The sequence below is a fragment of the Lutjanus erythropterus genome, chromosome 2 (genome assembly GCF_056507025.1).
Source record: "Lutjanus erythropterus isolate fLutEry1 chromosome 2, fLutEry1.hap2, whole genome shotgun sequence".
Taxonomy (NCBI): domain Eukaryota; kingdom Metazoa; phylum Chordata; class Actinopteri; order Lutjaniformes; family Lutjanidae; genus Lutjanus; species Lutjanus erythropterus.
In genome coordinates this window covers 15,919,691-15,947,193 of record NC_139318.1, presented here as the reverse complement: position 1 = coordinate 15,947,193, position 27,503 = coordinate 15,919,691, and the positions used below count along the sequence as shown (strand labels likewise).

Sequence of the window (27,503 nt, the reverse complement as noted above, 5' to 3'; positions counted from 1 at the left end):
TCACACTGGAAGAGACTGAATTCATGTGGATAGAAACAGTCAGTAGACAACAAGGCCCTTTGTAAACTGTGAAGGAACAATCACTGATAAAAACACAAAAAAATGTGACATTTGCAGATGATTGCCAATGTTTTTTTTCAAGCTAATGTTATTTTTTTCTGCTAAACTTGAAATCCAATACAAGCTGGGTAGAAGGCGTCAGCACTGGACTTACATCAGTCTGGACCATTTGACAGCGCTGGGCTCTGATCCTGGTGACGAAGCCAAACACATCCACCTTCCGCTCATTGATCATCATGTCCAACATGGCATCGATCACGATGAAGGTACCAGTCCTCCCGACGCCCGCGCTGACAGACAGAAATATGACATGTCGTGAGTTGTGTGTGGCTTGCAGACAAAGACACTCAACAACATATTCAAAAGAAAGAGCACGAGCTTTGATCCTCTTACCTACAATGGACCACAATGGGCCCGGCGAACTGAGGGTTGCAATTCTTGACTTTCTTGAGGAACTTGAGCATGCCAATAGGGGTGAAGGGCACCCCGAAGTCTGGCCAGCTGGTGAAGTGGAACTGGGTGACAAGCCTCTGAGGCTTCTTCCCAGACACGTCTCCCACCTGAGACACAAGTAAACCAGGTCACAGACCAAGCCGAAACAAGTATTATCTAGGTTTTCATTTAGGTCACTGAACTTATTTGACAGCTTATTTTAAGTTTCAAATTTAACACACTTGGCATCACCCATCTGTGCTCCAGTACTGAAAAAAATAAATCTTTGAGGATACACAGCTGTTTTTCCTCATGTAGTTCATCACAACAACACTTCAAGAGACTAAAAAAACACAGAATAAAACAAATACATCACTGTAGAACTAATGAGATATTTACCTGTTGGATGCAGAACTTGCGGATGGTGTAGTCCACCAGAACCATTGTGTCTTCTACAGACACGCGGATGTTCCCGTATGTCCAACAGCCCTGATCCGGCCAGTACTGGGCACATTTACACTGAAACACACAGAGGGATTTAACATTTAGCACACGGACAAAGCTGTGAACTCAAGGGAATAACAGTCTCAATTAATTTGAGTTGTGGAAAATAAGGGCAAGAAGACAGTTTCGGTTACCCACTTTAACATAACTTGCGTCTATGACAGAATGAGTATAAGGAAAAATTGAAGATGGGTTAAAGAGATAGTTTGGATTGGATTTTTTTCAGTGGGGTTGTATGAGGTACTTATCTATACTCAGTATTACCTATACTAGTTGGCGGTCAGCATGCTCCAAGTTTGGGACAGCAGCAGGAGCAGCACCTCGTCACCAGACAGCCTTTTCCAAACTGCTGTTGCCTTTTCTTAACAAATCAGACTCAGTAGACAAAGTAAGTAATTTTACCTCACAGAACATGGGAGTTTCTGATCTATTGCTGCCGCAATCTCTATCTAGAGAATCTAGATTCTTTGTGTTGTTTTGTGACTTTGTTTTTTTCCACAGCAGTCACACTTTAACATAAACTAATAGATAAAAAAGCAGTAGCAGATCAGCAACTCCTGTGTTCTGCAAGGTAAAATTACTGTTTTTGCCAAAGAAGTCTGGTTTGTTAGAGAGAGCAACATATGGCTTCTATAACAGCCATTTCTCATTAGAAAAGGCTGTCTGATGGCAAAGTAAAAAAGAGAAAATATTCTAAATATAGCACACTTAAACTCGTATTGATGTGCTTAGGTTGACATTTTTGTTGCTCTACATTTCACAGCTTCCTACACCAGTACTCCTGCTGCTTCTCCAAACTGGAAGCATGTTGACCGCAATCTGTAGATGATACACTGACCCTGTCTATGTCAGAAGTATCTCATACTACCCCACTTCAAATAATCTGAACTAGTCCTATAAGACAAAGTCATTACTATGATTTGATTATTTCACAAAAGGAGTATAAAAATATTGTTTAACACAGTATAGATAAAATATTAACTAAATATAAATAAATAAACACGTTAAACATAAAAGGTTTGTCTGATTTTAAAGCCTAAAAGCCTACCCGCTTTAAGGTAGGCTTATCATTTACATGTTAACTGTCTATGTACAGTATATTCTGTACAAAATGCATGCATGTCCTATGTGTCCTTTGAAGCTGCTGAATTACAATAAAACACTGTATATAAACACATGCATCATCCTTCCTCCTGCTCAAGCTCTCCTACCTCTTTTCTCTCCTTCAGATTGGTCACCATGACAATGGTCACTGTGTTCTGCTCCCAGATCATCCGCCAGTAGTCATTTACCGTTTCCTCCTTCGGCCCTGAGAGACCGAGACAGAAACAGAAACTCAGAGGACAAGTAATAAGTCAATAATCAGCTAGTTTGTTTGTTGCATAAACTACTACTAATGCAGGCACAAACTTTACCTTGAGCTGCAATAAACTTGTTCTTGTCTTGGTAACCCTGCAAAAGAATAAGACCAAGAAGAGATGATATGATGAGATAAAATAAGAGTCCATAATATTTAGAGAATTATTTCTTTTGTGGGAAAAACGGTGTTCTAATACAAACATTTATAAAGGAGGCGTTGATAAAGTCAGAGTCGGGGACACCTTCCAGAGATGACAGGTGCACCCTGGAGTGATCATCTGAGGGAGAAAGCACAGTGACAGAGGGAATTACAGTTACACATGATAGGTTACAATTTCTCCATCCTGACCACTAAAGTCAGTATATCACTTTTCACTGCCACCTGTTGGATATTTATTCTGATTGTATCGATAAATGTTTATAAAAGCTTGAAAGAGCAGATAAGAGCTCAGTTAGACTGAGTGCTGCTTTGTTAATGTCAGTCGGTGTCACAGTGTCAGGATCTGTTGTTGCTCACATGGCAGGATGTTGACATATCTGTTCTTTTCTTTATTCTCTTCCTTAGAAGCAGCGTCGCATGAAGCCTGGATTGGGCAGACTGGTAACGCCTAAATACACAGAAAAAAAAACCATTTAGATAACAGGGAGGAAGAGCAGACAGATGCACATCAGTTCCAAATCTCTGTGTGTGACCCTGCACATCATTTACTACTAGCTTTATCTTTTTGTCTGCTGTGTCTCCAACATAAATCACCCCAAATGCATTTTATGTGAATGTGCTGCAGCAGCACAGTACACTGTCTGACAAATGCAAAAAGGTGAGATCTATGGTGAGCCATGTCTTATAATATCCACAACTTGTTCAGATGAGGGGTTTAATTCCAGATGAAGTAATCTTGAGGTCTTTTTGTTTATTTTGCTCAACCTACAATTCCCCATCTCTTTAGCAATAAGTGGAGTTTGTACGAACACGTAAAAATCAACCACAGTGTAACAGTAGTTGCACTACAGGTTCTAAATCTTTTTTTTTTTTTTTTTTGTCTGCAATTTTACCTGCTCAGATGAGCTCAAATACTCCTTTCATCTGCTCCATTTGTCATGGTCAAAATCTGGATAACTTGGAAGATGTGGATATTTACATGGACTGTAGATGTTTGTTAAAGTTTACACCATACAAGTTAGAATGGCTGTTTATCCATTACTTTTAGCAACAATTTTACCCATTAATGTCTCACTTTTTGCTTGTCGCTTCGATGATTTATCCATTACTTTTAGCCAATTATTTAAGTGATTATACATTGCTTTTGCTAATTATTTAAACCACTTATCCATTGCTTTTGGTTAAATATATATAACACTTATTCTCTTTTGGCCATCCAGCTTAAACATTCATCCATTACTGTAGATATCTATTTTCTTAATTATTTCACCCGTTTATCCATTTATTTTAACTAATTATTGTACATCATTTATGCATTGCTTTTGGCTAAACATTTTGTTTAATGTTTAATGTCTTTAAGCTAACTGTTGTAACCAGTTATCAATTACTTCAAGCAAATTAGTTTGACCTTTATGTTAACTAGTTTCCATGTACTCTCAATCACAACCTCTGGCCTTCAGGTTGGCAGGAGGGATGTACAGTGTAATCAGCCCACTGTAGCTGTTCGATTACTGGTTGTTGTGACGAAGATCAGCATCACACTCATTTGCAATACTGTATGGATGCTTATTCTCCACCTTAGCACAAACATGTGGACGTTTTTCAATCAAATCATCTGTTCTATCTTCTATTTTACATAATTAGTTGAACTTCTCCATAATCTTTCCACGTGCCCCGTGTTAACTGAAATAAATCCTGGGCTACAAGTACCCCTGGGTGGGACTCACTTATTTAGGCGACAGGGATAATGGTTAAATGTCAGGCTTGGTTTATGTCATCAGAGGGTGTATGCGTGTCTTTCAGTATGCCATACATTGAACTCCTCCCTGAAGAGCTTGTTGTCATCAGCCATGCGACGGTTCATTTCTTCCTCAAGCTTGTCGACAGGAAGTGGCGGGTACTTCCTGTTTGTGCTGGGCGAACGGGCCAATAGCGGGACACTCTGGAACTCTGCGCCGGCAAGCAGGAAGGGAGGAGGCGGGAGAGGAGGGAAGGAATGGGAGGGGTGAGACAGGTAGAGATAAAGATGGGGGAGAAGGAAAATGAGAGTTAAACTGTCTTTACATCAAGTAACACTGACTTCATCATGTGTCTTTGCTAAAAATGTCCACCAGAGGGTGATGTGACTCAACACTGACAACTGCAGCCCTGTCGGTTAGGTAATCACAGTGAACAAAAGCCCTCTGCCAACAGTCGACCAGTGAAATGTTATCGGCAACGGAAGCGAGATCAATCAAGTCTTATCAGAAACAACTGCAAGCAACAAGTGAGGTCAAGCCAGCTGTACATATTTGCTGACGATATGACCCAAAACAAATAAATGCGTGCTCAGTGAGTGTACATTCATATCCATCAACATATATACAAACAACGATGCATGTGTGGGTGTTTTACCTGTGTCATCCGATCTGCCATTGGTCAGTCTGAAGGAGTTTGAATGGCTTCCTGCCTGCTTGTACTTTTTAAACCTGTCAATCAACATGGATCAAAGTGCAATATTAATACAAAGAGATGCACACACAAATGGTCATGGTCATTGCCATGGTTACAGGAGCACCACAGGTCTCTAGGTAGTGTGTAACATCAGCTGCACTTCACCGACCTGAGCATGTAGAGGATGATGATGATGAAGATGATGACCAGTAAGGAGGACAGGGCCACCATGACTGCTATGATTGGCATGTCATCAGACTGGTTGTTGTCTACAACAGAGACAGAAAGAAAGGGGCGAGTAAATGCCTTGTAGTGTACATTTAGAACTCCACAACTGATCAGAATATTATTGAAATTGCAACATGGATAAATCACAAAAGCTGCAATTTTTTGATAGAGGAAACGTGTGACAAAACAGGATTATAGTGCTGTAGTGCTGCAGAGATGCCCTGGCATCCCGATGTAAGAAAACACAATGTTTGGTACAGACCCCAACATACATCACATCACCTCATAGTTCTTCATAGTTCATCATAGTTATTTTCTGTGAAACTTTTGATGCAAAAATGATCATTCTCACTAATTGTGAATCATGTTGCAATTACGTGTCAAAATAACCTAATTTTGTGAACCATATGTTGCAGCCCTTCATACATTTGATTTAAAAAAAAAAAAAAAATCAACATGGGTGTCTCAACACTTGAGGTGAGTCAGTGTTTTGGTTTGAAATTTCTGCCAAATTCCAATACCATTACTACATTGCTCTCATATTACACCATTACACATAAGCTTGGGGTGTTATACGTTACATTAGTAAGTTAATAAAACGTTCATATTTATCAAGAAATCATACAATGAACCCAAAATGTGGAAAAACAAAAAAATTCAGATTATGTGCCGTTTCTTTAATCAGTGCAAAACCAAAGTCAACAAAGGCAATAGTCCAGAATATAACCACCCATAAAAGCTCAACAGAAGAGTTAAAAAGACTTGTACAGAACAAGACACGACTTGTTAATTAGTGAGCTTGAGAGGTGCTGTTCAATGGATTTTGGATCTTCAGACAGAGCTAGGCAAGCTGTTTTCAGCCTTCAAGCTAAACTAAGCTAATCAGCTACTGGCTGTAGCCTTGTATTCAATGTGAAGATTCTGAGATATTGAATGAATTAGGGCTGAAACTTATGATTACTTTCATTATCAATCAATCTGTCTGTCATTTTCTCCATATATCTGTTAGTTGTCTGGTTCATAGAATGTCAGAAAAAGGTGAAAAAAATGTTGATCACTGTTTCCAAAAGCCCAACATCACATACTCAAATGTCAAGTCAAAACACTATTTGCATCAACCAGTTAAATGTGAAAAAGACTTAAAGACTTTTTCATGCCACAGTTTAATTAAATTCAACATCAAATGTGAAAACAGGCACCCTCTACTGAGTAAATACATATATTATCAGTTCAACCCAATTACTTGGAAAAATATACACATTATACAATATACATATATACACATTTGAGAAGCCAAAGCAGAGAATTTGGACATTTTTCCCCCAAGTGGCTCAAATAGATTAATCAATTATCCAAATAGTTGGTGATTCATAGAATAGTAAACAACTAATCTATTAATCTACTAATTGTCACAGTCTATAATGAATCCTACAATGCATGTCTAGTTTTCATTTACATTCAGACAAGACTATTTTCATCTTGTAAACATGTTAGAAAGTGGGTGAAAAAAAAAAACTAAGGTCATAAAGTGACCTCTGCCTCTTTCAACAGCAGCCTACATCTTTCCTTTCCATAACGGTTGTCCATGTTAATATTTCATCAGTCTTCTGAAGAAAAAAACTAAACACAAACCAAAATGGAGAGGCAGAGAGTGCAACAGGCTGTCCTTTTGCATGAGCAGATAAATCACAGTTTAACTGAGAGAGACCCTGTGCTTCTATAACTGGTTATACCCAAGATGAGCGCAGACACAGGGTGATTGTATAAAATACTGAAACATTCAGGACGTTTGCTATGAATTCTACAGTACATGAATTATTTAGAGTGTAAAGGTTAAATGCTTTCTACATGTCACAAAGCGGAAAGCATGTGGGGCTGTTGTGATGCTACTGACTGGTGACAAAGCGCTGTGGTCACATAGGCTGAAGATTACAAATTAGACATTACACGAAGCAAGTTATCTATTGTCTGTGATGACTCATGTAGATTACAATAGCTGACCAATTTGTTTCCACCACACACACGAGTTACTGGTTGAAGCCAATCCTATAGTCTTCCTGGTGACCTTTCACTGCCACAGTTAACACAAAAGACACGAGATCTGCGTGAACAATAACAAAAAAAAAACTGGCTGCCGTTTGTGTGCTGATGACAGGTCAGTAAGACACACTGGGTCACAACAAAAGAAGAGATTTTTCTAGAAAACTGCACTGCAGCGGTGACAATGGAATGACAAAATCAGCTGTTCCATGGGCCGACTCAAAAATTCAAGAAAGCTCTTAATGTTACGGACAAAATATGCTGCAAAGAATGCATCATTTGACTTCATGCTCCATATGCACTTTCAGGGAGGGAAGCAGTTTGGAATGCCACCCAGTTATATTGCATTTTCACACACAATTCCCAGGACTTTTCAGCATTCTCCCTCGGACAATATGTACATTGAACAGAGCCAGAGGACAACAGGCTGTGGGTATCATGTGAAACTGACACAGCCTTGACAGACCTGATGCCATCCAGAACTACTCACAGCTATCCACACAAGGCTCACAGACAGCCGAAGGGGGGGGCGTACGACGACAATAGAGCAATTACATAACACCTACAAACCCAAAGTGATTATGTTATATAATAGACATACCATACAGCAGCAGTGCAGGCACATCTGTTGTATTTATGTTGAGCAGGCGTGCAGAACACTTATCTGAACTTTTACAGCTTCCTCTGCACCCTAAAATACACTCGCACTGTGTAGCACCAACAAAGATTAATTTAATCTAAAATGATCTCTAATCATTTTAGCAAAACTAGGTTTAAAACAAGTAAATACAGATTTAAAATTAAGCACAGCTCTGCTGCACGATTAAAAAGAAATCTGTTTAGTAAATCCAAGTTTAGTGACGTAAAACAAAATTAAACAGAGTTTAATCAATATAGAAATGCTTGTTAATTAAAATTTAAATAAATAAAAAGTAAATTCAAGTGCTGTTTGGACCTAGTAAGTATAAAAGGCAGGTGAGGACCATTAGCTTTCAGCTGGTCTGTGTTCCTTAACAAAAGATCACATTGTTTGTTAGCTGGCTTAATTTAAACCACCTCAAATGTAAATTTAAAGTTAATACTAAACCACAATTTAAATTGGAGTTCGGTGACACTTCACTTTAATCTACGTTTAGAGTAAAAACTAAACTGAGGCTTGAAGAGATGTATAAAGTGCATCCTTTTTTAAATTTTTAGCTACTTAAAAAGTTGTTGCACAATAATTTTAAGTAAATAAATCATTGTTGGTACAACCCAGCCTCAGTGTTTGTGCACTTAAACAACTGAAAATCTTGTTTTTCCCTCTGCAGCATGTTTCAGAATATACCTGCTCTAATCTCTTAGAAAAAGAAACATCTTTCCGAATCAATTAGTGACATTTGATAGTGATTTGTGCATTTCTCTATAATCAAGTAATATGAATATTTAATGCAAAAGAAAAGGGTGGGGGAGTCATGTTTCACTTGCAAGGATATTACTAGGATGGTATGTAGTAAGACACAAAGCTGCTAAAAAAAATACAAGCTGAACACTTGAAATTTCAGTATTTGTACTTGTTGTACATGTTTAAAGTATTAAAGTCAGTCTTAATGCTTAACATAAAACAGTAAGTCTACATGTATCAGCGTGTTAAATTTAAGATTTAAGTTTTAGACTAAATTTGTTAAATGTGAAAATATAGGCATACTCAATAAATACATACAGTGTCAATTCAAAATTATAAGTAGGGCAAAATTACAATAACTGGTCGAGTTAAAAAACATTTGTCCAAATGTGTTGATTAGCAAAAACCTAAAGGACTGTAACAGGACAACAAAGGCATTTAAATTCCTCTCTTGCCCTTGGAGTGAATTTTAGACCACGTTTACAACATTTAATAAATAAAAAATATTATGACCTTTCTAAAACAGAAGGGGACTACTTAATACTTTTTAGTAGCAAATCTGAATTTAAGGTTTAAGGATCTCTGGTCATCCTCATAAAAGCATCAAAACCAGCATTTCATAAAATGAAAAAGACGCATAGAAATCGTCCCTCAACACTGTTTGTTTTCACATTTAAATAAGAGCTTTTGGCAGTCTCTGGGGTCATCTAGTTTGGTGGTGCTCTAGCACTCATGGATGAATGGTCAAATGCAGGTGTGTCACGTCAGGATATTTCCAGCACTGCTACAATGGGGTCTAAAAGCAGAAAAGTGTTCAACTATCTAAAATATTAAAGGTAGACTCTTGACCAGAAAGCTCACTTGCCCACTCTTTCTAGCTGTTGCCACTGCTTTGCCAGCCTGCATGAATAACACACACCTGGATGGAACAACAACAAAAAACACCCTGACACTCCTACGTGGTTCAGCATGACATCAATCTGTCATGTTTATGTACCCCATGAGTTATTGTAATGAAGCTTTGTTTTCATTCCCTTTACCTGTTGTCTACGTCTATTTTAGCTCGGCCATGTTCACACATAGTATTACAATGTGTTTTGGACGTTCTCAGGACAAGTGGCAGCTCTGAATAACAGGCCTAAGTGCACTCAAAATGTCATGAGAAATCATTAGGACCTCAAACCAAATTCAAAAGAGACATGCTAGTGCACATTACAGTGACAGTTGAGATTCCTTGCGGTGGGGTTGTATGAGATATTGTCCATAGTCGGTGTATCATCTACAGTAAACAATGTACAATAGTTACATGTATTAGTTAAAGTTTTCGCCACTTTATCTTGCCATCAAACAGTCTTTTCAGACAGGATACTGCCATTATATTAGCTAAATGTCACCGTCCCCAAACCAACCAGACTGCTTCTGCAAATCCAATAATTTCACCTTGCAGAACACGGGAGTCATTGCCTTGATCTGCTAAGTTTGTTTTTGTAGTTAAGCGACTTTGGTGAATCAAAACTAAACTTTTTAAAACACCAGAATCACACAACAACACAAACACACTAACCGATCGAGGGAGCAGTAGATCAACAGCTCTGTGTTTTGAAAGGTAAAATTACTGATTTTGCCTGTTGAGTTCGGTTGGTTTGGGGGGGCATAATTAATAGCATAATCAGAAAAGGCTGTCTGAAAACAAGGTAAACTGGATGAAAATATTCTAAATATAGTGTACACTTAAACTTGACTTGTTTGGTTAAAATATGTTTTGTTGCGGACCCTGTCCATAGCAGTTCATTGCTTAGCTTCCTACACAGGTAGTCCTGCTGCTTCCAACAACTGTGGTTGTGTTGACCACCATCTACTGTACTGCAAAACAATGATTATGGACAAGTACATCATAAAACCCCACTTCAAATAATCTGAACTACCCCTTTAAAGCACCACCCAAACCTCTTTATAGTGTGCACAAAGCAGGAAAAACCTCTCTGATGCAGTTGCATCTTCTTGATCTGACAGTGACAAACAGTCACTTTGCAGTATGAAAAAAAGCACAAACCTGATGCAAAGTACTGAACAGCTACAGAGTCGAATATTCTCTTTTCTCTGAATGACTCTGAACAACTGCATGTGTAAAATGGTCATGTCTCATATTCAGCTGTAGGTTTTATGCACAGACACAGAGTGACAGCAACACCCACACCATAGTAAGTAGGCGTATTTCCATTCAAGATAGCATGAGTCACTCTAATCACACCTTGTCTTGTTGTTTAATAGCATTCTGGTCTATTGAGATTACTGCTGGTGGAGCACCTGACATCTCTGAGTCTTCTATGTCGTGTCTCGGTATGACTGTAGAGCAGTGACATGACTGTAACACGCTTAAATCAGAGATGGACAGTATTTTGATTATGATGTAATGGAGATGTAACAGCGGTTGTACGTTTGTGTTTGAATTCCTAAAAATACATCACTCAATATGTCATTTCATTCTTAAATAAGATATTTTATCTCCTGGATTAAAATGTAGAAAAAACGGAACAACAATTAGTCTAATCACAGTCCTTGGATAAATGCAAGCTAGAAACCATCCAGCAGGCACCCTTGAATTGACAACCTCCCACTTCAAAGACATCATGATTGGCCACTAAAAAAATCTATGATGTGTAGAGCTCCCCGTTTCAGTGTGAGGGGGTTAAAGGTGCTACATGGAATTTTCAGACGTTATTTATTTATTGACACTGGAGCCGTTAAGTGAACTGGTTAGCATCCTGTTGCTTGTACACATGTGCCTGTTCGCACTCCTGTCCATCGGCCTAAAATGTGATGCTACATACACGAGACTGACCGCGATAGATCAGCATCATGTGTTTGGGGGAGGGGGGGGTGTTGTTTGTTGACATTAGTGGACTGTAACAAGATACTTGTTGTATCATATTTGTCTGGTTGGCTGGATAAAGATGATGTATTCACACACACAATAAACAGACACACGGTGCCCTGAATATGCACCAGCACTCACCATGTGGACTGCTGTCTGAGGTGATGTCCATCCCAGGCTCTGTAGTGGTCTCCGTCTCCATGGTGACTGTATCCTCATCAATATAAGTATCTGGAGTTGGGGTTTCTGGAATGAAAGCTGTTGTCCCATTCTCTCCCTCCGCCGGGGTGGGAGGAGGAGGGGGTGGCTCGGTGCTCGGTGGTGCCTGAGGGGCATCGGTTGGAGCTGGAGGTGCGGGGACTGGTAACCCCCGCCCAGTGGCGTTGGTGCCCGTCAGCTGTACTTCATCCTCGCCAGCTGGCCTTGTGGTTGTGGTTGTTGTTGCTATTGTTGTCACTGGGATGACTGGGGGGGCGAGCGTTGTGGGTGGGCCTGTGGGGGCTTGTGTGGGTGCAACTGTAAAGTTGAGGGAGGGTGCAACAGGGGGGTCTGTGGGTTTGGCAGTGATATTTGGAGGACCTGGAAAGAAGAAGAAGACATTTTTCAGTATTGTGGAATGTTTCACTGCGAGCCATTTAACTTCACAAGGAGAATAAGTAAAGGAATTTGATACATGTGGACGTGATTCATACTTGTGATGGGGACATGATCCTGAGCTGAGGCCCCGAGGGCTAGACCGAGCAGCAGGAGCAGGGGACACACACCCATTCTGCCCTAAATGGAGAGGACACACAACAAAAGGGACAAGAGGAAGAGGGTATTAATCAAAAAGAACCTCAAATCTCATTGAAATCAATAACAGTTAGTCAACCCAATGACTTTTTCCATTAAGATCAAGAGACACAGGGGTTCTGTGTTGGATAATCCAGTGTATTTTTTTAATCTTTTATCCTAATCCCACATGTTCATTTTTGGAAGGTTAATACTCCGAAACCTAAAATGAAAAATTAAATACTTGTATAATGTGAGCCTGAGCATGTTAAATGCCGTTTACCTGAAGAAGCGAAGTTGGCATCAATCACTCATTCGCACAGCGTGGTCCTAGAAAAGCAAACAGAAGACATTTAACATGACTCAGAAAAACTCATTACTTTCTTTAAACAGCTGAGAAAATACAGCATTTATTTACTAAAAATTGTTCATTTGCAATATCAGTATAAGGATGAATCAGGACACTGATTCTGGAGTGTTTCCCTGTTTGTGTTAAGATCAGGCAGTTATTCATTACCATCATTTGGTGACTTCCAATGGAATAACACCATGTTGATATGTTCAAATCATATTTTCATTGTACAAAATTCTTTTTTTCCCTAATTTGAATTTAAATGATTTGCAAATTAACTGACAATGAAAATAATCCTTAGGTGCAGCCGTAACAAGTCTCATATCAAGATTACAATTTATTGTCCAGCCATGGAAATGAGATATTATTGAAAATTAGAGAAAAACTATCAATAATGTATTACTGTTACACTGAATTCAATCATATCATGCAGCTCTTAATATGTATCTCTTCAAAATGTATTACACCAAACTAACATTTGACACATTCATCACAGGGAGCAGAACCGAAACAGAATTGGAGTCACATTTAAATTCCTGCAGTGACAGTGAATCAGCACTTTGGACCGATATGGGGATGAGCGCGTGGTTACTTGGAGAAAGCATGACGGAGGCTGGGTGGTCGGACTGACTGGCTGACTGTCAGTCTTTTGTATAATCCCAGAGGCCAACAAGGCTGTTGTCTCCCTGACTGAGCTGTGATAATCCCTGGACCTAATCCCATGGTCCTGACCCTGGAATAATCCAGCACGTCTGCCTCTGCTTACAGAGATATTTCAGCGCTGCGCTGAGCCAAACACTGCAGAGCTACCACACACAAACTGATGCTTTACATCAGGGATTATTGCATCAGTGGGCAGAGGATAAATTGGGCGCTAAAAGCTCTAATAGTGCCAGTTGCCAATCTTCCGGTGTTTTGAGCTGAGCTCATTCATCGCAGTAGTTACATTCTGGTTCTAGCACAGCAGCGCTGTTTGGCTCTGACTGCAGCCTGAAATGGGGCATGATGAGCAAGTTATGTTGTCAATGAGGATGCTATTAACCTACAAATCCAATTGTTGCTATCCCTCTCTCTCTCTCTGTCACCCACCCGTGCATCCATTTAGCCAGCAAATGTCTGCTTCCAAAGAGCAATTTATGCACCCAGGAAATAACAGACAACAGAAAAATTTAACCAAAACCAACCAAAAGAGTTAAAAGATTTTTTTGCTGCCAAAAATATTTGCTGCTACACACTAACAACATTTTGGAAAAGTTTCTTTTCAATCTTGTGAAGAGAAATAAGGGCAGGATGAGTCTTTGTTCTATTGATAGACATGCTTCTAAATTTTGACAGGAGGGTCTCTCTTTAACTTACAGCTGACTGTATTGATATTAATCTATTGATTAATGTGCCTATTACCTTCTCAAGTACGGACAAATCATTTACATATCCATCTCAAGTCTCTAGTTTCCCAGAGTGCAAGGCGACATCTTAAATGTCTTGTTCTATCCAACCAACAGATAATTCAGTTTACAGTCTTAGAAACCAGCAAATATTCACATTTGAGAAGCTGGAAATAGAAAATCTTGGCATTTTGTCCAAATTTACTACAAATAACTCAATCAATAGAAAAATTGGTTCCTATTAATTCGTGCCTATTCGATATATGTTACTGCAGTTTTAATTAAGTCTAAACAAACCCAGACAGTCTTTCACACACAGTTCCCTGTAAATTACTGATATATCTTTTCACCTCTAGTGATTTTCAATATTGACGCATGCAGCTACATTCAGGAACATTTCTATCTTGCGCATTTTTAAACGTCATAGCAATTCTGGAATAGACGGGGTGCAGAAAAGTCCAGCAGATGGTGGTTATGCAACATTTATGGAAGCCAACCGTGATAAAATTCAACAAAAGAAGAAGAAGAAAACGGGGCGAGGCCAGATGCATGCATACAGAGCTGGAGACTGTTTACAGGAACATGCTGCTGTAGGTGAGGTTTTTGTCCAGTGCTCTTATAATGTATTTAATATTCAACAAGCTTGCGAAAGAAGTATTTATTTTCTATATGAATGAGAACCACGCCTGTGATAAATTAAAAGAAACATTAAAAGAGTGCTGGATGTCTAAAGTGGCTGTGACTCCAGTCATTGCTCGAATTGAGAGTCTTGAGTCTAGCTCACTTGATCAGTGTGTGTCAGATGGACCTAACCCTTTACATGCTTTAGTGATACTACTTTCATCCACGCACTAGATAATGCTTCCATGAACATTTATTACTATACCACCATGTGACGTTTCAGGCGCATGCTGCTCTTGAAGTCTGAAGAAGGGCTTTTGCCTAAAACATCACATGGTGGTACAGCAATAACTATGGGCATTAAAATTACAATATTAAATCAGAGAGCCACTGAAATGAGCTTCAGTTTTAAGAATTTAATCAAAAGGCAGATTCCCAACTCTCCCACAATTTTTTCCTCACCACTCCTGCCTACTTGTGACATCTGGCACATGTACAAATGAAAGAAAACAAACAACAACAACAACAACAACAACAACAAAAAAAAAAACACAGCATAGTTTACCGACTGTTACTTGATACCATATGGACTCTTTTGAAAGAATTTAAAAATGTAAATGACAGTTGTTACGGCATGAACTCAATGATCTGTTGATCTTTATGAATCAAAACTAAACAATGGCATAGCCATCAGTGCAAAATATAAAAACAAAAATGTTTACATAGACAATATCGAATTGAGACCTTAAAAAAAAGTCATATCGAATTGTAGATTTGGAAAATTGAGACACCCCTAGTAGTAAATGTTCATGGGAACGTTATCTAGTCTGCCTAGTTCTTGACAATGTCTTCTGTCCAGCACCAATGACACTTTTCGCAGTTCTCGAATGAGATGCAGGTACAATGTTATCCAAGCCAGCTGGTATATAATATCAGATATTTAAATTCTGCCAGTGAAACAAAGGCAAACAAAGCAGCAGGCACTATAGTTGGACTGTATTCCTGTGCATGGAGTGCATATTTCTTCCTTGCTCTGCTGTCTGGTTGACATACAAGACATAAAACAAATGCCTCGCTAACCCCAAAACCACATTACAACCCTAAACCCCTGCCTCTGCTCTCCTCCCCTTCAGTACTCATTAAAAGGAGTGACTCAGCTGTAATGGACAAGCTCAGTGATTAGTACCATTTTGTGTGAATTAGTGTTACACAGCATCTGTCTCAATGTGTATTAGGTTAAATCTGATGTGATAAACTAAGGTTACTAATGGGTATGCTTGCATCATCGAGCTTTTTTCCTAACCTTTTCTTAATGAAGCATGACTCATTGTTTTGTGCGTGCCATCAAGGGAGGCTGGATGACGTGTCACTGTGTTGGTGTAAGTGATATAAGCCTGTCCTGTTGCTAGCCTTCACTTCACAGATGCTGCAGGAGCCTGAGAGGTTTTTATCTAGAGACTGCCAACCCAGGAGTGCAACCTCCCCAGAGATGCATCTTAAATGTGTTTTGGCCTCCTGAGAAGCAGCCGTCTTCCAGTGTGTGTGTGTGTGTGTGTGTGTGTGTGTGTGTGTGTGTGTGTGTGTGAGTAAATGCATGCTATTTAGACTTATGTGTTGGTGGAGGACATCATTAATTTAAGAGGTACTGGGCAAGTGCTTCTATTTGTGCCATTTTTAGGTTTTGTGCCGTCAGTGCTCTCTATTAACAAGATACTCTGGGTGATGGGTTGGTGTAATTCACATTCAAATGGATACAGGAGACACTGCAAAGAAATTATTAGGGATGTAACAGTACCAAAAACTTCAAAAAAAAAAAAAAAAGTTTTTCTTTTTATTGCAATATTTAAAAAATTAATAAATAAAAGTGAGGACTGAAAAAAATGTATTAAATAATAAATTAACCTTCAAAGCATCTACTACAGTGGCTGCAAAACTCACTCAAAGCCAAATGGCCGTATCTGGAGCCAGTCTTATGTTTGTCAGTTCTGGGCTACTGTAGAAACTAGCGCCAGACATATTTTGGCCTATCACAGCTATTTTGGTATTGGTGTATATGTTCTACAAATGCTCCAATAGAGAAATGAAAAAAAACAATGCACATTGTTTTTCATGTCTAGTGTATTTGTGTGTTTAATTTATATTCATTTGTAATTATTAACAATACCATTACAAGTTGATGTAATTTTGGATTTTAAATATATATAAATTTTTAAAAATATAAATTTTATAGCATCTTTCAAACATCATCACAAAGTGCTTGACAAAAGCAAGATAAAAAGAGAATCCAAAGAAAAGACAATAAAAATATAATAAAATACAGAATATTGGACAATATATTGATTTTTTAAACTTCTTAATATCGGTACAATACAACAACCTCCATAGAAGAAGACCTGTGCACTCTGTAGATAAAAACGACTCTTTCAAAGGTAATGAAGGCACAAAGATTTCTATTTTCAAGTGGCTACACACTTATGAAAACATGCTTTTGAATATTATATTAAATATCTGCTATATTCTGCCGATAGATCCCCATTAATTTTACATACTGGAGCTTTAAAATACTTCTGTTGTCCCTTTTGAATAAAATAAAATAAAAGCAGCCAGCCATGACCTAATAATGTGGAAAAGAATTGGCATTAATTGTCTTTCAATAGCAGCATACAAAAAAATAATTAATAACTAATTTTTTATCATAATGCCTTTATATTCAATATACTGTTATACCCCTTGATTATTCGGTTGTTTGTGTAATTACATTATTATATAGGAAGTAAATCGCTCTTGTTAAGTGTCCTGATCAGGCTCCAATAAACTTGCTGAAGAATCTCCTATTGTAACATCTTTGTTGAGGGACCAAAACAAATTTTGTAAAAGAACAAAGAAATGGCTCACTAACTTCTCTCATTGATTTGATCTCATGTTTCATAAACAGATTTAATTGACAGAGCACCCTTCATCTTTACTTTCTTTGAAAACAGCATCTACGTGATGTACTGAGCCAAATGTAAAAAGGAGAGTAAATATCTTTCCAACAGTTTCATCACGCTATTCCCTGCAGAGGAAACATGTACATGCCCATCTATTAGTGAATGAATGTACTAAAAGGTAGTCATGCAGCTCATGCTCTCCTTACTTTGGGCTTGTGTTGTGCAATCATGTGAATATTTCTCAGACAAAGCAGAGCACATAGAGCAAGCCCTTTACAGCAGTAACTGCTGGGATGAGGTGCCCTATGGCGAAGTGCAAACCTGCCACAGCTTTCCTAAGACTGTGACAAGCAACAAGCTACAAAAATCAATAGTTTGACTGGAGGGAATAAGAAGCACACAACACAAAAATGTGACAGGACATTTGCTTTCTTTTTGATGGAAATCAAAAATGACTGTAGTTCCTTTATTTTCTGCACCCCGTTATTAAGCTGACATGCAGCATCAGGACTCACTGCACTAGTTTGGCTGACACTGGGGTAACACATGGACTTTGTCTAAAACCTTTTTGAAAGTTGGCATTGAATACTTGAGCTTGTTTACCTATTTTCTTATCAGGTATTTCCTGATCTACAATATATGGATAAAATACAGCCTAAAGTTCCAAAAGGTCTTAATACTTATGCATTCTGTAGATTTAGATTCTGTAGTTTAGAAAAAAAGACTGTATTGCTTAGTATTGTTCAAACATTAGTACTCAAAAGAACTGAACATTTACAAATAATACCTGACCCTACATAACAACAGCAAACCAAAGAGGAACACTTTGGGTAATATATAGAGTAGTAAATAAAATCCCCAATTACTGCCTTGGAAGGTGTACATTTTCTGATTGGCTGGGCAGGTGTCCAGTACTTCTGGGAAAATACTTTGGGTTAAACTTAGGGCCGGCGAATATATCAATATTATATCATACTGTGACATGAGACTAGATGTTGTGATAGATTTTGGATATCATTATATCATGATATAGGATAAATGTTGTCTTTTCCTGGTTTTAAAGGCTGCATTACAGTAAAGTGATGTAATTTTCTTAACTTAACATATTGTTCTAGCTGTTCCATTGTTTACCCACAGCTATTATCTCCACATTACTGAGGATTATTTATCAAAAAATGTCATTGGTTTAATATTTTGTGAAAGTATCAATTAATTGTCATCTCTACATTATTGATGCAAAATTGTGGTATTTGGCCAAAAATATTGTGATATTTACTAATTTTTTCACCTCAGCCACTTCCATCCTTTGGAGTATACAACATATTGTCAGTCACAACCTACACAATCAATGATTATCGGTAACGCCTGATATGAATCTATCATGAGAGGTATTTCAGCTATATCACCCAGGCTTAGTCCTCTGCAGCGGCTGCCGGTTCGGTCTCCGCCTGCAGTCCATTTGCTGCGTGTCATCCCATCTCTCTCTACCCTCCTTTCATATCAGTCTTCAGTTGTCATTACCAAAATAAAGGCAAAACGCCCCCAAAAATAATCTTGAAAAAATAAATAAATAAATAAATAAAAACTGAGATGCTGTATTGTAGTGTGCAGCTTATGCCACCAGGGGTCAGTCTGTACGGCTGAGCAGACAAACATAGCTTTCAAAAGAAGAAGAAACATGGTATCTTGGGGATAAAGTTACAGGACTAACGAATTAAAAAGAAGAAAAATGCCTCTGCCCATGTTTTGGATTATGTTGGATTCAGTCCCGCTGATAAAGGTAAGCTAACAAATACTGCAGACCACTGACAGGTCAGAGTCCTGTTTCATCATTAGTGTGTAACTTTTTAGCATCACAGAGGGCGAGGGGCAGACTAATTACTGTCTGCAGTGACAGAAAGTTATGGTGAACATGCACTGAGTGGAGGGAAAGGTGAGCACTGAAACTGTCGTTCTGGCACAATATATACAGAGACGGCACTGCAAATTTACAGTGTATGCGTGAGCTTCTCAGTGAATAAAGGCTACAGCTTCTCAAGACTGAAGTGGAGCTCCTGTGAGCATGTGTACATTGTTTCAAAGCTGTGGGAATAGCGCCACTGTGACAGTTTTATGCCCCTACGATTTCAGGGGCATGAAGTGAGCTAAATGCTAACAGCAAAAGCGGTAATGATTCTGAATGTGTCAGAAAAAACAGCAAGAAGACTGAACATTTTATTCATTTACTTCAACACACTATAACCTCGTTGTTCAAAGCATGGGAATAAATCACTTCCAAGCTTTCATTGTATTTGTTAATTTATTTTTTATCTATTTTGAACCTACGCTATGTGTTTGTGTTACATTTGATTAATTCTGTCACATAGATGACATCTACTTGGGATGAAAAAATATTGATAAATGTTTCTTAGTAACATAAATACAACAATTTATATAATACAAAAGAAAATTAAAGCACAAATTCATGTTGGATATAGGCCTATATGGGGTAAAAATGAACACAAACATTTCATTATAGAAAACTCAACATCTATGAGAAATCATATTGAACTTTAACCCTTTTCTTGTTTTGTGTGTCACCGCCATTGTGCAGAGCTCAAAGCTTTAATGTGCATGCAAGCGGTGGTGGAGAGCCTGACCAACTAATGAAGACAGTTGCTTCTCTGCCTGTGGCCAACTGCAGACCTCATAGGAGTGCAATCACACAGTTGTGAAAGGGCTGGGCTGTTCCCATGCCATTTCATTCACACAGTGAAAGGAACACTTATAGGTAGAATATAAAGGAAGTCCAATTACATCTCCATGACAACCAAAGACCAAGTTGTAAGATCAATGCAAGGTAGTCATTTAATATGGAGAGTTCCCACTCAAGTCTGGATTTCACTGATGCTTTTGTATTTGCGTATAGCCTTAGGTGAAGTAATAAGTATCTTTTCCGACTGCACTAACAGGAATTAATGAATGTCTTGAGATTAAGACAGGTTTTACACAAGGGGGAAGAAAATACTTAAGCCTGGGACTAGAATCCTTGATGGCTGTGGCATTTTCCTCATTTTTATTATGTGTTGTTTGATCTAGATTTTACAGAATCCCAGTGACAAAAGTGGCCAAACAAATACAACTACTGAAACTGTAGGGATCCTCTGTGTTCAGTGTTATTCTTAAAATCAACAAATCTTATGAATAATTCACAATGGGTAGCCCAAGGCAAGTGAGTGAGCTGGAAACCGAACAGACACAAGCCCTACAGGCCTCGCTGACATGACACCAGCAGTGGTGGTCAGGGGGACTTTACCATTCATGCAGAGAAATATTTCCCTCTGGCTTTCTACAAGGCATCCTGCTTCTCTGGTCGCTGCAGCGCTAGATAATGCTTGTCTGTCTGTCTCCATTCATGGCATATTAATACTGTTTCTATGTCTTGAGAGGGAGGTGGGGGGGTCCGGGGCAACAGGAATACTGTGAATGCTTCTCTTCACGGGAGACTGAAGTAGGCCTGAACCCAGGGCCGCATAGGACTCTTGCTCCGAAACAGACCACAGATTATATGTCCCCAGTGCCACATACAACAGCCACAATCCTCTGGACTTCCCTTTCTGAGGGATACTACTCCCTGCTGGTGTGGTTTGTGTTCCTGTTGGCTTCATTCATGGGCTGGTGAGTTGATGAAAAGACGAAGAGAAGCATGGGATTACTATTCGGGCTAATCATACAGGCAGGAGTGACCGCTGTGTCTGTTATTAAGCCCGTAATGATGATTTGGTTCCACCAGGCTGGAAGGATCAAGAAAACTCACTTGTTTCAATGGTTGAAAGTGGTGAGTCAGTGAAGCTCTGCGCTGTGTCTGCTTCATTGTGGGGTTTCTCACAGAGCATGCCAGGGGCCTCTCAAGCTTTCCCACATTGGACACAGAGAGGATGTGGAGGCGCAAAGCATGGCCTCCCCACAGAAGCCACTGTGACCTTGAAGCGTGGTGTGGGGCCAAACGGCCGGCTCGAGGGCCACAACAAAACCAGCTTCACTATCACCTCTGCCATTTGAAACTTCAACACCAAAACTGAGTTCTATATCCAACACACAGCTAAGGCTGGCCATCCAACCTTAACACTTTTTTGGTATTGAATACTTTCAAGCCCTGAAAGTTGGCATCAAATACCTGGTCACATTCCCAGTCCTGTCTACTTAGTCTTTGCTCAGATTCCTGATTTTCTGCTGGTGTTTAGACCCATTTAACATTTAAGAGGTTTTTCTTCTTTTGTTAATTAAAAAAAAAACACAAAGGATTTTTTTTAAAAAGTAATTTTGGTATAAGTACCAACACTGCGGTATCACACTGGTACTAATATTAAGTGGTGGAGAAAGTAGGGTTGTGGTGGTGAATGATGCCATTGTCGTAGATGACTGACAGTCTCTACCATCATAACATTATGACTTATGTATTTGAGGTAGAGTCTCCTCAGAGATGTTGGTGAAGTTCTCTCTTTGACATGTGGGGAAGAAAATAAAAAGATGTTGTCGCTGCTGGTCATTGCAGTAACTTTGCATCCCTATGTGCCATTATTTTGTCATTAAACCTGCCCATTTATTGAATATTAGATTCATGATATGAATCTTAAAATAACTAAATTTGTAAATGTACTTTGTTACATTCCATCTCTTGTAATACAAAAACATTTCAGATGAAACATACAGGCACTGCAAATGTCTCTGCTGCTCTTTTTGTCTTTGCTTTGGTCATTTAGGTTCTGTAACAATGGGAACCCATAGTGAAGGTTCTCATATCTGAAGTGACCATCCTGCTGCACTCGTCCCCTCCTCTTCCTCTAAGAGATAAGAAGCCCATCCAAGATGAAGACACAATCATCTGAGACTGGCTGAAGTTCACAACGGTGCCATGATAGTGCTTCTCTGAAATCCCTTTTCTTCCACACCTATCTTCATGTGGTGCATTCAAAGACTATTCAGACTTGCTAACATGTTCTTTGGACATTTTTTCACAGCAAGGCAAGAAAGGTCTTGCCGGCTCGAAGGCCGATGCCAAGGGCAAATATAAATATTTATAACTACGGCCTGAATTTGACCTTGACTGCGAAGGCATTGTTTAAAAAAGAACATCAAAGTTTTTCTCTAAGAGGAAAAACTGACTAAAACAATAACACAATGTGATTGAATGTGTCGTTCTGCTCATAATTTCTGCTTTTCCTTAACAAAAAGGAAAATATGGATTCTAAGCCCACACTACATATATTAAATAAAACTGTCTCCGCTGCCAAGACGTACTGTATAACAATCAACGAATTTATGTGGCTCTTGTTGAGGTACAGAGCTACAGCCTAGTCCTTTATGTGTTCAGAGTGTTAATATACTGCTTCAGTCAAACTCAGCTGCCCTTCATCCTCCACAGACTCCAACATTTAGCGTCATTATCGTGCCTTTCTGCTTAAATAAACTCTAACGAAGGGATAAGTCATTAGCAACATGATTTTGACCTACCTGGATCACACATGAACTTACAAGATCACTTCTCACACATCTGACACACTTCTTAAAACACAAAGTCCCACCTAGTCTTTGAAGTCCACTGAAAAGAACTAAACTGTTATCCATATCCACCACAGTTGTGGTGAACCAGAAACATCAATCATCCCACATCAGGAGAATGTAAAACAAAGATTTACTCAATAATTTGAAGGGATTACATAATTACTACTCCGCATCTACAGAGGGACAGAACAAAGCCGGATGACTGTTGATGAAGTCGTGCCAGTCTGGCAAAGAATTGGATTTATGAATTAGTCATCAAACAGGTTCATTTCCTGTATTGCGAAATAAATGTCATTAAGGCCGAATGACACAGAACATGTGGCTGAAATCAGGCTCCATAATGCTTCATAATCCTCTAAATGCAGTTGTGCTTATCCTGTTATGGGCAGAATTACAGTGCTCTCCCACAGTAAAGTACGTAAGGACCACAGGTGGAAACAAAAATATACCTCCTGCTGCCCCACCCAAAGAACCAACTCATAATATTGTGTCAGCAGCACCCTGAAATTGTGAAATTTCACAACATGGAGGTGATTTCAAAGATCCACCCACCGAAACTTCACGCAAAGTTGCAGCAAGGCGATTTCAAGCTATACTTTATTCTTATTTTGAGAAACTAGGCCAATCATGAAAAGTCTGGTGTGAGGATCACTCAAGCTCCTCTGTTGAAACCCTTTCAGCATCCCAAGATGGAAATAACTATTTTTTCTTAAAATAGGCCAGAGAAGATATGGACAGAGCAAGCAAGATGATAACAGCTCTGCCTTTTTCCCCCTCTTACACAGTCCAACTTTCCTGAGATGGGGCTGCTTGACAATCAGAGATGGTTTGACAGCGTGTTGGGAAAGAGGTGGACATGTCCGGGCTTGACAAACAGAGGTCAAAGTAAGCCTGCTGATGGTCCACTGACAGAGGAGGCGCAGCTTGACTCTTTTGCACTTGGATGGTCCTAACATGACACAACGACCTCAGCGAAGTGGATAGCGTGTTGTGAAAAGGAAACTGAGGTATGGTGAATATGTGCTGCAGCATGGTGAATTGCTCCAGACGTGATGAGTCAAGCTTCAGGGAGACATAGCAAGGGCTTTTTCAGATATGACAAGCTAGGCTCTGTCATGCCTCCTCCTCAGCCTGAATAATGCTTCTCCCTGCCCCGAGTCTGTATTTAAACTGAATTATTCAAACAAACTAAAGTTGCAGTTGATGTTAATGAAGCAAAAGCTGTTTTATGAATTTATAATCTTTATCTGATGGACACCATTTGTCGTGAAATTAAAGGAATAATCTGTGTTGTTATGAGCTGAAAGTTCATAACTTAGCCTACGTTCACACTGCAAGCCTTTGTGCTCAGTTCAGATTTATTGCTCAGATGTGATTTTTTTGTTTGCTGTTCATCTTTTTTAAATGTGGAGAATATCAGATTCGGTCCAGATCTGACTTGCACGTGCAAAAAACCATCACAAACATGTCACATGATCACATCATCATACAGAAGTAACCATGAAGGCCACTGATGTCAGCATTTCCAGCTTCATTTATAAGGTGCTGTGCAGTGGAAGCTATCAAATTCGTGAGCAGATGCTGAGATGGGCGAAGATGAGGAGAAAGAGAGACAAACTTGTAAACTGTGGCTTTTTGTGACATTGTGGCTGTTACTTTAATATGAAGGGGTGTGTGGATGCGGAGTCAGAGCAGGAGTGGTCAGATTGTAGCATGAATGGCTGCACAGAGAGAGATTTAGTCCAAATCAGACCTGCATCTGATTTTGGACCACATGTTAAAGTGGAATAGAAAAGAATCAGATTCCAGGTGATCTGTGCTGTTCATACTGTAATGAAAAAAACTGATCTGAGTCATATATAGGGATGAAATGATAATTGATATCATCATAAACAGTGATAAAATACCTCACAATTTACTAGTATTTCCATTTCAGCATTTAATTATGGTAATAACCATGTTTGACCACCATGCTCGGAAAAATTGACGGTAAACACTAGGGCTGTGTACTGGCAACAATCTGGTGATACAATAGATATCACATTACAGGGGTTATGATTCAAATTATTTTGATATATTGCCGTACTGCAAGGAAGGTGATATATTGCTTATTTTTAATCCGAAGAACACACCACCATACGGATAAAATCTGAATTAAAAATGTACTTTTTTTATGTAATCAGAGCAGCAAAGATAGATAACAACACTGCTATCTATCAGTCCGGGTTAAAACAAAATGAACCACTGCCCCAAAGCTTAGCATGCACCACGATGTCACCATTCAGTTTTTCTGGGAATCAATACATAATCACATACTACAATACTCAAGTGAGTGTGGGAGTTTTTTTAAACCCTTATTAAGTATTGTCCAGCATCAGCAAAAGTTAGAAGCGGTCTCACAGATGCAGTCGCTGCATGCAACCTGGGTTTGTTTTGCATCAGTGTAAACATTGAAATGGCATTGTGTTCTTTGTCAAATTGTGTAGGTTTTCAAAATGATAGTTGGTGAAATTATTTTGTGTGTGATTTTATGTTGATAATTTTTGTCACTATCATCATGATATGGGACTTTTGTACCATTTCATCTGTAACAATCATACACTTGAGTATCATGATATTATATCACATGGCAGTGTGTTTTTCCTACTATGACAGTTTTTTTTCTAACATTAGTATCGCAATATATTGTAACAACCAATCTGCATCATATCACCAGATTCTTGCCAGTACACATCCCTATCTTTTAAGTATTTAAACTTTTCTTGTAGTTGATGTTGATGAAAAAGAACTGCTGTATGCATCCATTACCTTTATCTGACGGACACCATTTCTCATGACAAACAAGCCTCTAAAGGAATAATCCATGTTTTAATCAGCTGAGAGATCAGAACTGACAGTCCAAGTGAAGGCAGGGTGATGCATTAAAAAACTTGAACAGCCTCGAGATTTAAAATGGTATGCTCGGTTACACCCAACACTCGGAGAGAGAGGAGAATATTAATCATTAGACGAAAAAAAAAAAAACTTTGGGAGAGGTTGTATAGGGGAATGCTCCCTCCAGAGTGAAGAAACACAAAGGAGCCGCTGTGATTTGACAGACCATACATGTTAATGTTGGGGCGACCTAATTCCTGTTGTGGGTCGCGTGAAGCCCCCCTCCCCTGCTGCTCCTCCACCCACCCAGTCAGCTCCCCACCCTCTCTGAACGTGTAATAACAAAGCGTTGATCAATAAAGTGTACTTTCCAGTGAGGCAGGACAGACCTGAACCCCCTCTTTGTTCCACTGCCAGAGCAACAGCATCCGTGTTGGCACAACAAACCGAGTTCGGACTTCAGAAATGTTGTCGCACTCATCTTTAAGCCCCCTTTTTCTCCAGAGCCCCCTTCCCTTCTTCTCCAAAAAGAAAAAAAAACCCTCCCTGCCTCCGAGCTACTTCTGAAATGTTCAAGCGTTTACAAAGAGGCTGAAACACGGCTCTGCTCCCTGCTTAAGCCCGGGGTTAACTCAGGTATCATTACCGCAGCCTGTGTGAGTGACCGTGGGGGGACAAAGTGCTTGTTTGTGGGTGACACAATGTTACGGCGAGAGGAAACATGCTGCTACAGCGACATCGTAACAAGTGTGATTTCACAAAAACAAGAAAACTCACCTCAACTCCTGTAGCGCCCAGTGAAAACCCGAGGAGGGAGGGAGGAGAAGCCAATAAGTATGAATTTATCCTCTCTTTCTCTTCCACGTTTTTTTTTTTTTCAACCCCGGCCCCTGTCTCCACACCCCAGGAACCGAGTGTGTGAGCGGGGTGGGGGGACCTGGGTGATAGCAGAACAGAGGAGGGAAGCACGATCTGGGACACACAGCCAACACGTCGCGGTCAGTTTATCCGCTAAATCCAGGCGAGGACGGCGCCCGCCACAAAAATCCTCACCTCGCCCTCGCGTACCGTCCCTTCAGAGTGGACTTTCCTGGCCTTCCTGGATGTTAAAATCCCACGGTTTATCCGCTGTATCCGGGCGCGTCGGCCGACTATTCTAGTCCGCCATGTTGTGTGTCTGTCTGCATAGGAAGAATGGGAAGCGAGCAGCAAATTCCCAGGCCAGGCCCCGTCTCTTCTCCGCTCTGTTTCTGCCATAGCGTGCGACGACACCTGCCGGCCGAGCTGGGGATTACACCGTCCACACTGTGCCACACAGTCACCGCAGAGGGCTGCATTCACTGACTGAGGGGCTGGGAACCTCCAAACACTGGTGGAATGTAAACTGCAATGCTGAAACTCCAACAGTGTTTTGTGGAGTAAAACCTGACCTTCAGTCAGCACGAGGGTGAGCAGATAATAATAAACTGTTATTTTTGGCTGTAAGGACAAATTCGTGGCACTTTCTGCAATATGTTACCTTATAATTCTACTCATCAGGCCACAGCACAC

At 39.6% G+C, this 27,503-nt stretch overlaps 1 protein-coding gene across 1 annotated transcript in view; it reads right to left on the bottom strand.

The window, feature by feature from the left end:
• ptpra (protein tyrosine phosphatase receptor type A) overlaps positions 1 to 27,503 on the bottom strand; it is a 32,999-nt gene extending 5,496 nt beyond the window's left edge. Inside the window, exons 1-14 of the mRNA XM_084729618.1 lie at positions 26,730 to 27,503; positions 12,530 to 12,576; positions 12,168 to 12,249; positions 11,617 to 12,054; positions 5,118 to 5,217; positions 4,910 to 4,983; positions 4,329 to 4,465; positions 2,873 to 2,963; positions 2,557 to 2,633; positions 2,412 to 2,448; positions 2,208 to 2,305; positions 892 to 1,011; positions 454 to 620; positions 215 to 350 (exon numbers count right to left, since the gene is read on the bottom strand). Coding sequence (XP_084585744.1) covers positions 215 to 350; positions 454 to 620; positions 892 to 1,011; positions 2,208 to 2,305; positions 2,412 to 2,448; positions 2,557 to 2,633; positions 2,873 to 2,963; positions 4,329 to 4,465; positions 4,910 to 4,983; positions 5,118 to 5,217; positions 11,617 to 12,054; positions 12,168 to 12,249; positions 12,530 to 12,550 — 1,578 coding nt within the window. The 5' untranslated portion in view covers positions 12,551 to 12,576; positions 26,730 to 27,503. The remainder of the gene's footprint in view (positions 1 to 214; positions 351 to 453; positions 621 to 891; positions 1,012 to 2,207; positions 2,306 to 2,411; positions 2,449 to 2,556; positions 2,634 to 2,872; positions 2,964 to 4,328; positions 4,466 to 4,909; positions 4,984 to 5,117; positions 5,218 to 11,616; positions 12,055 to 12,167; positions 12,250 to 12,529; positions 12,577 to 26,729) is intronic.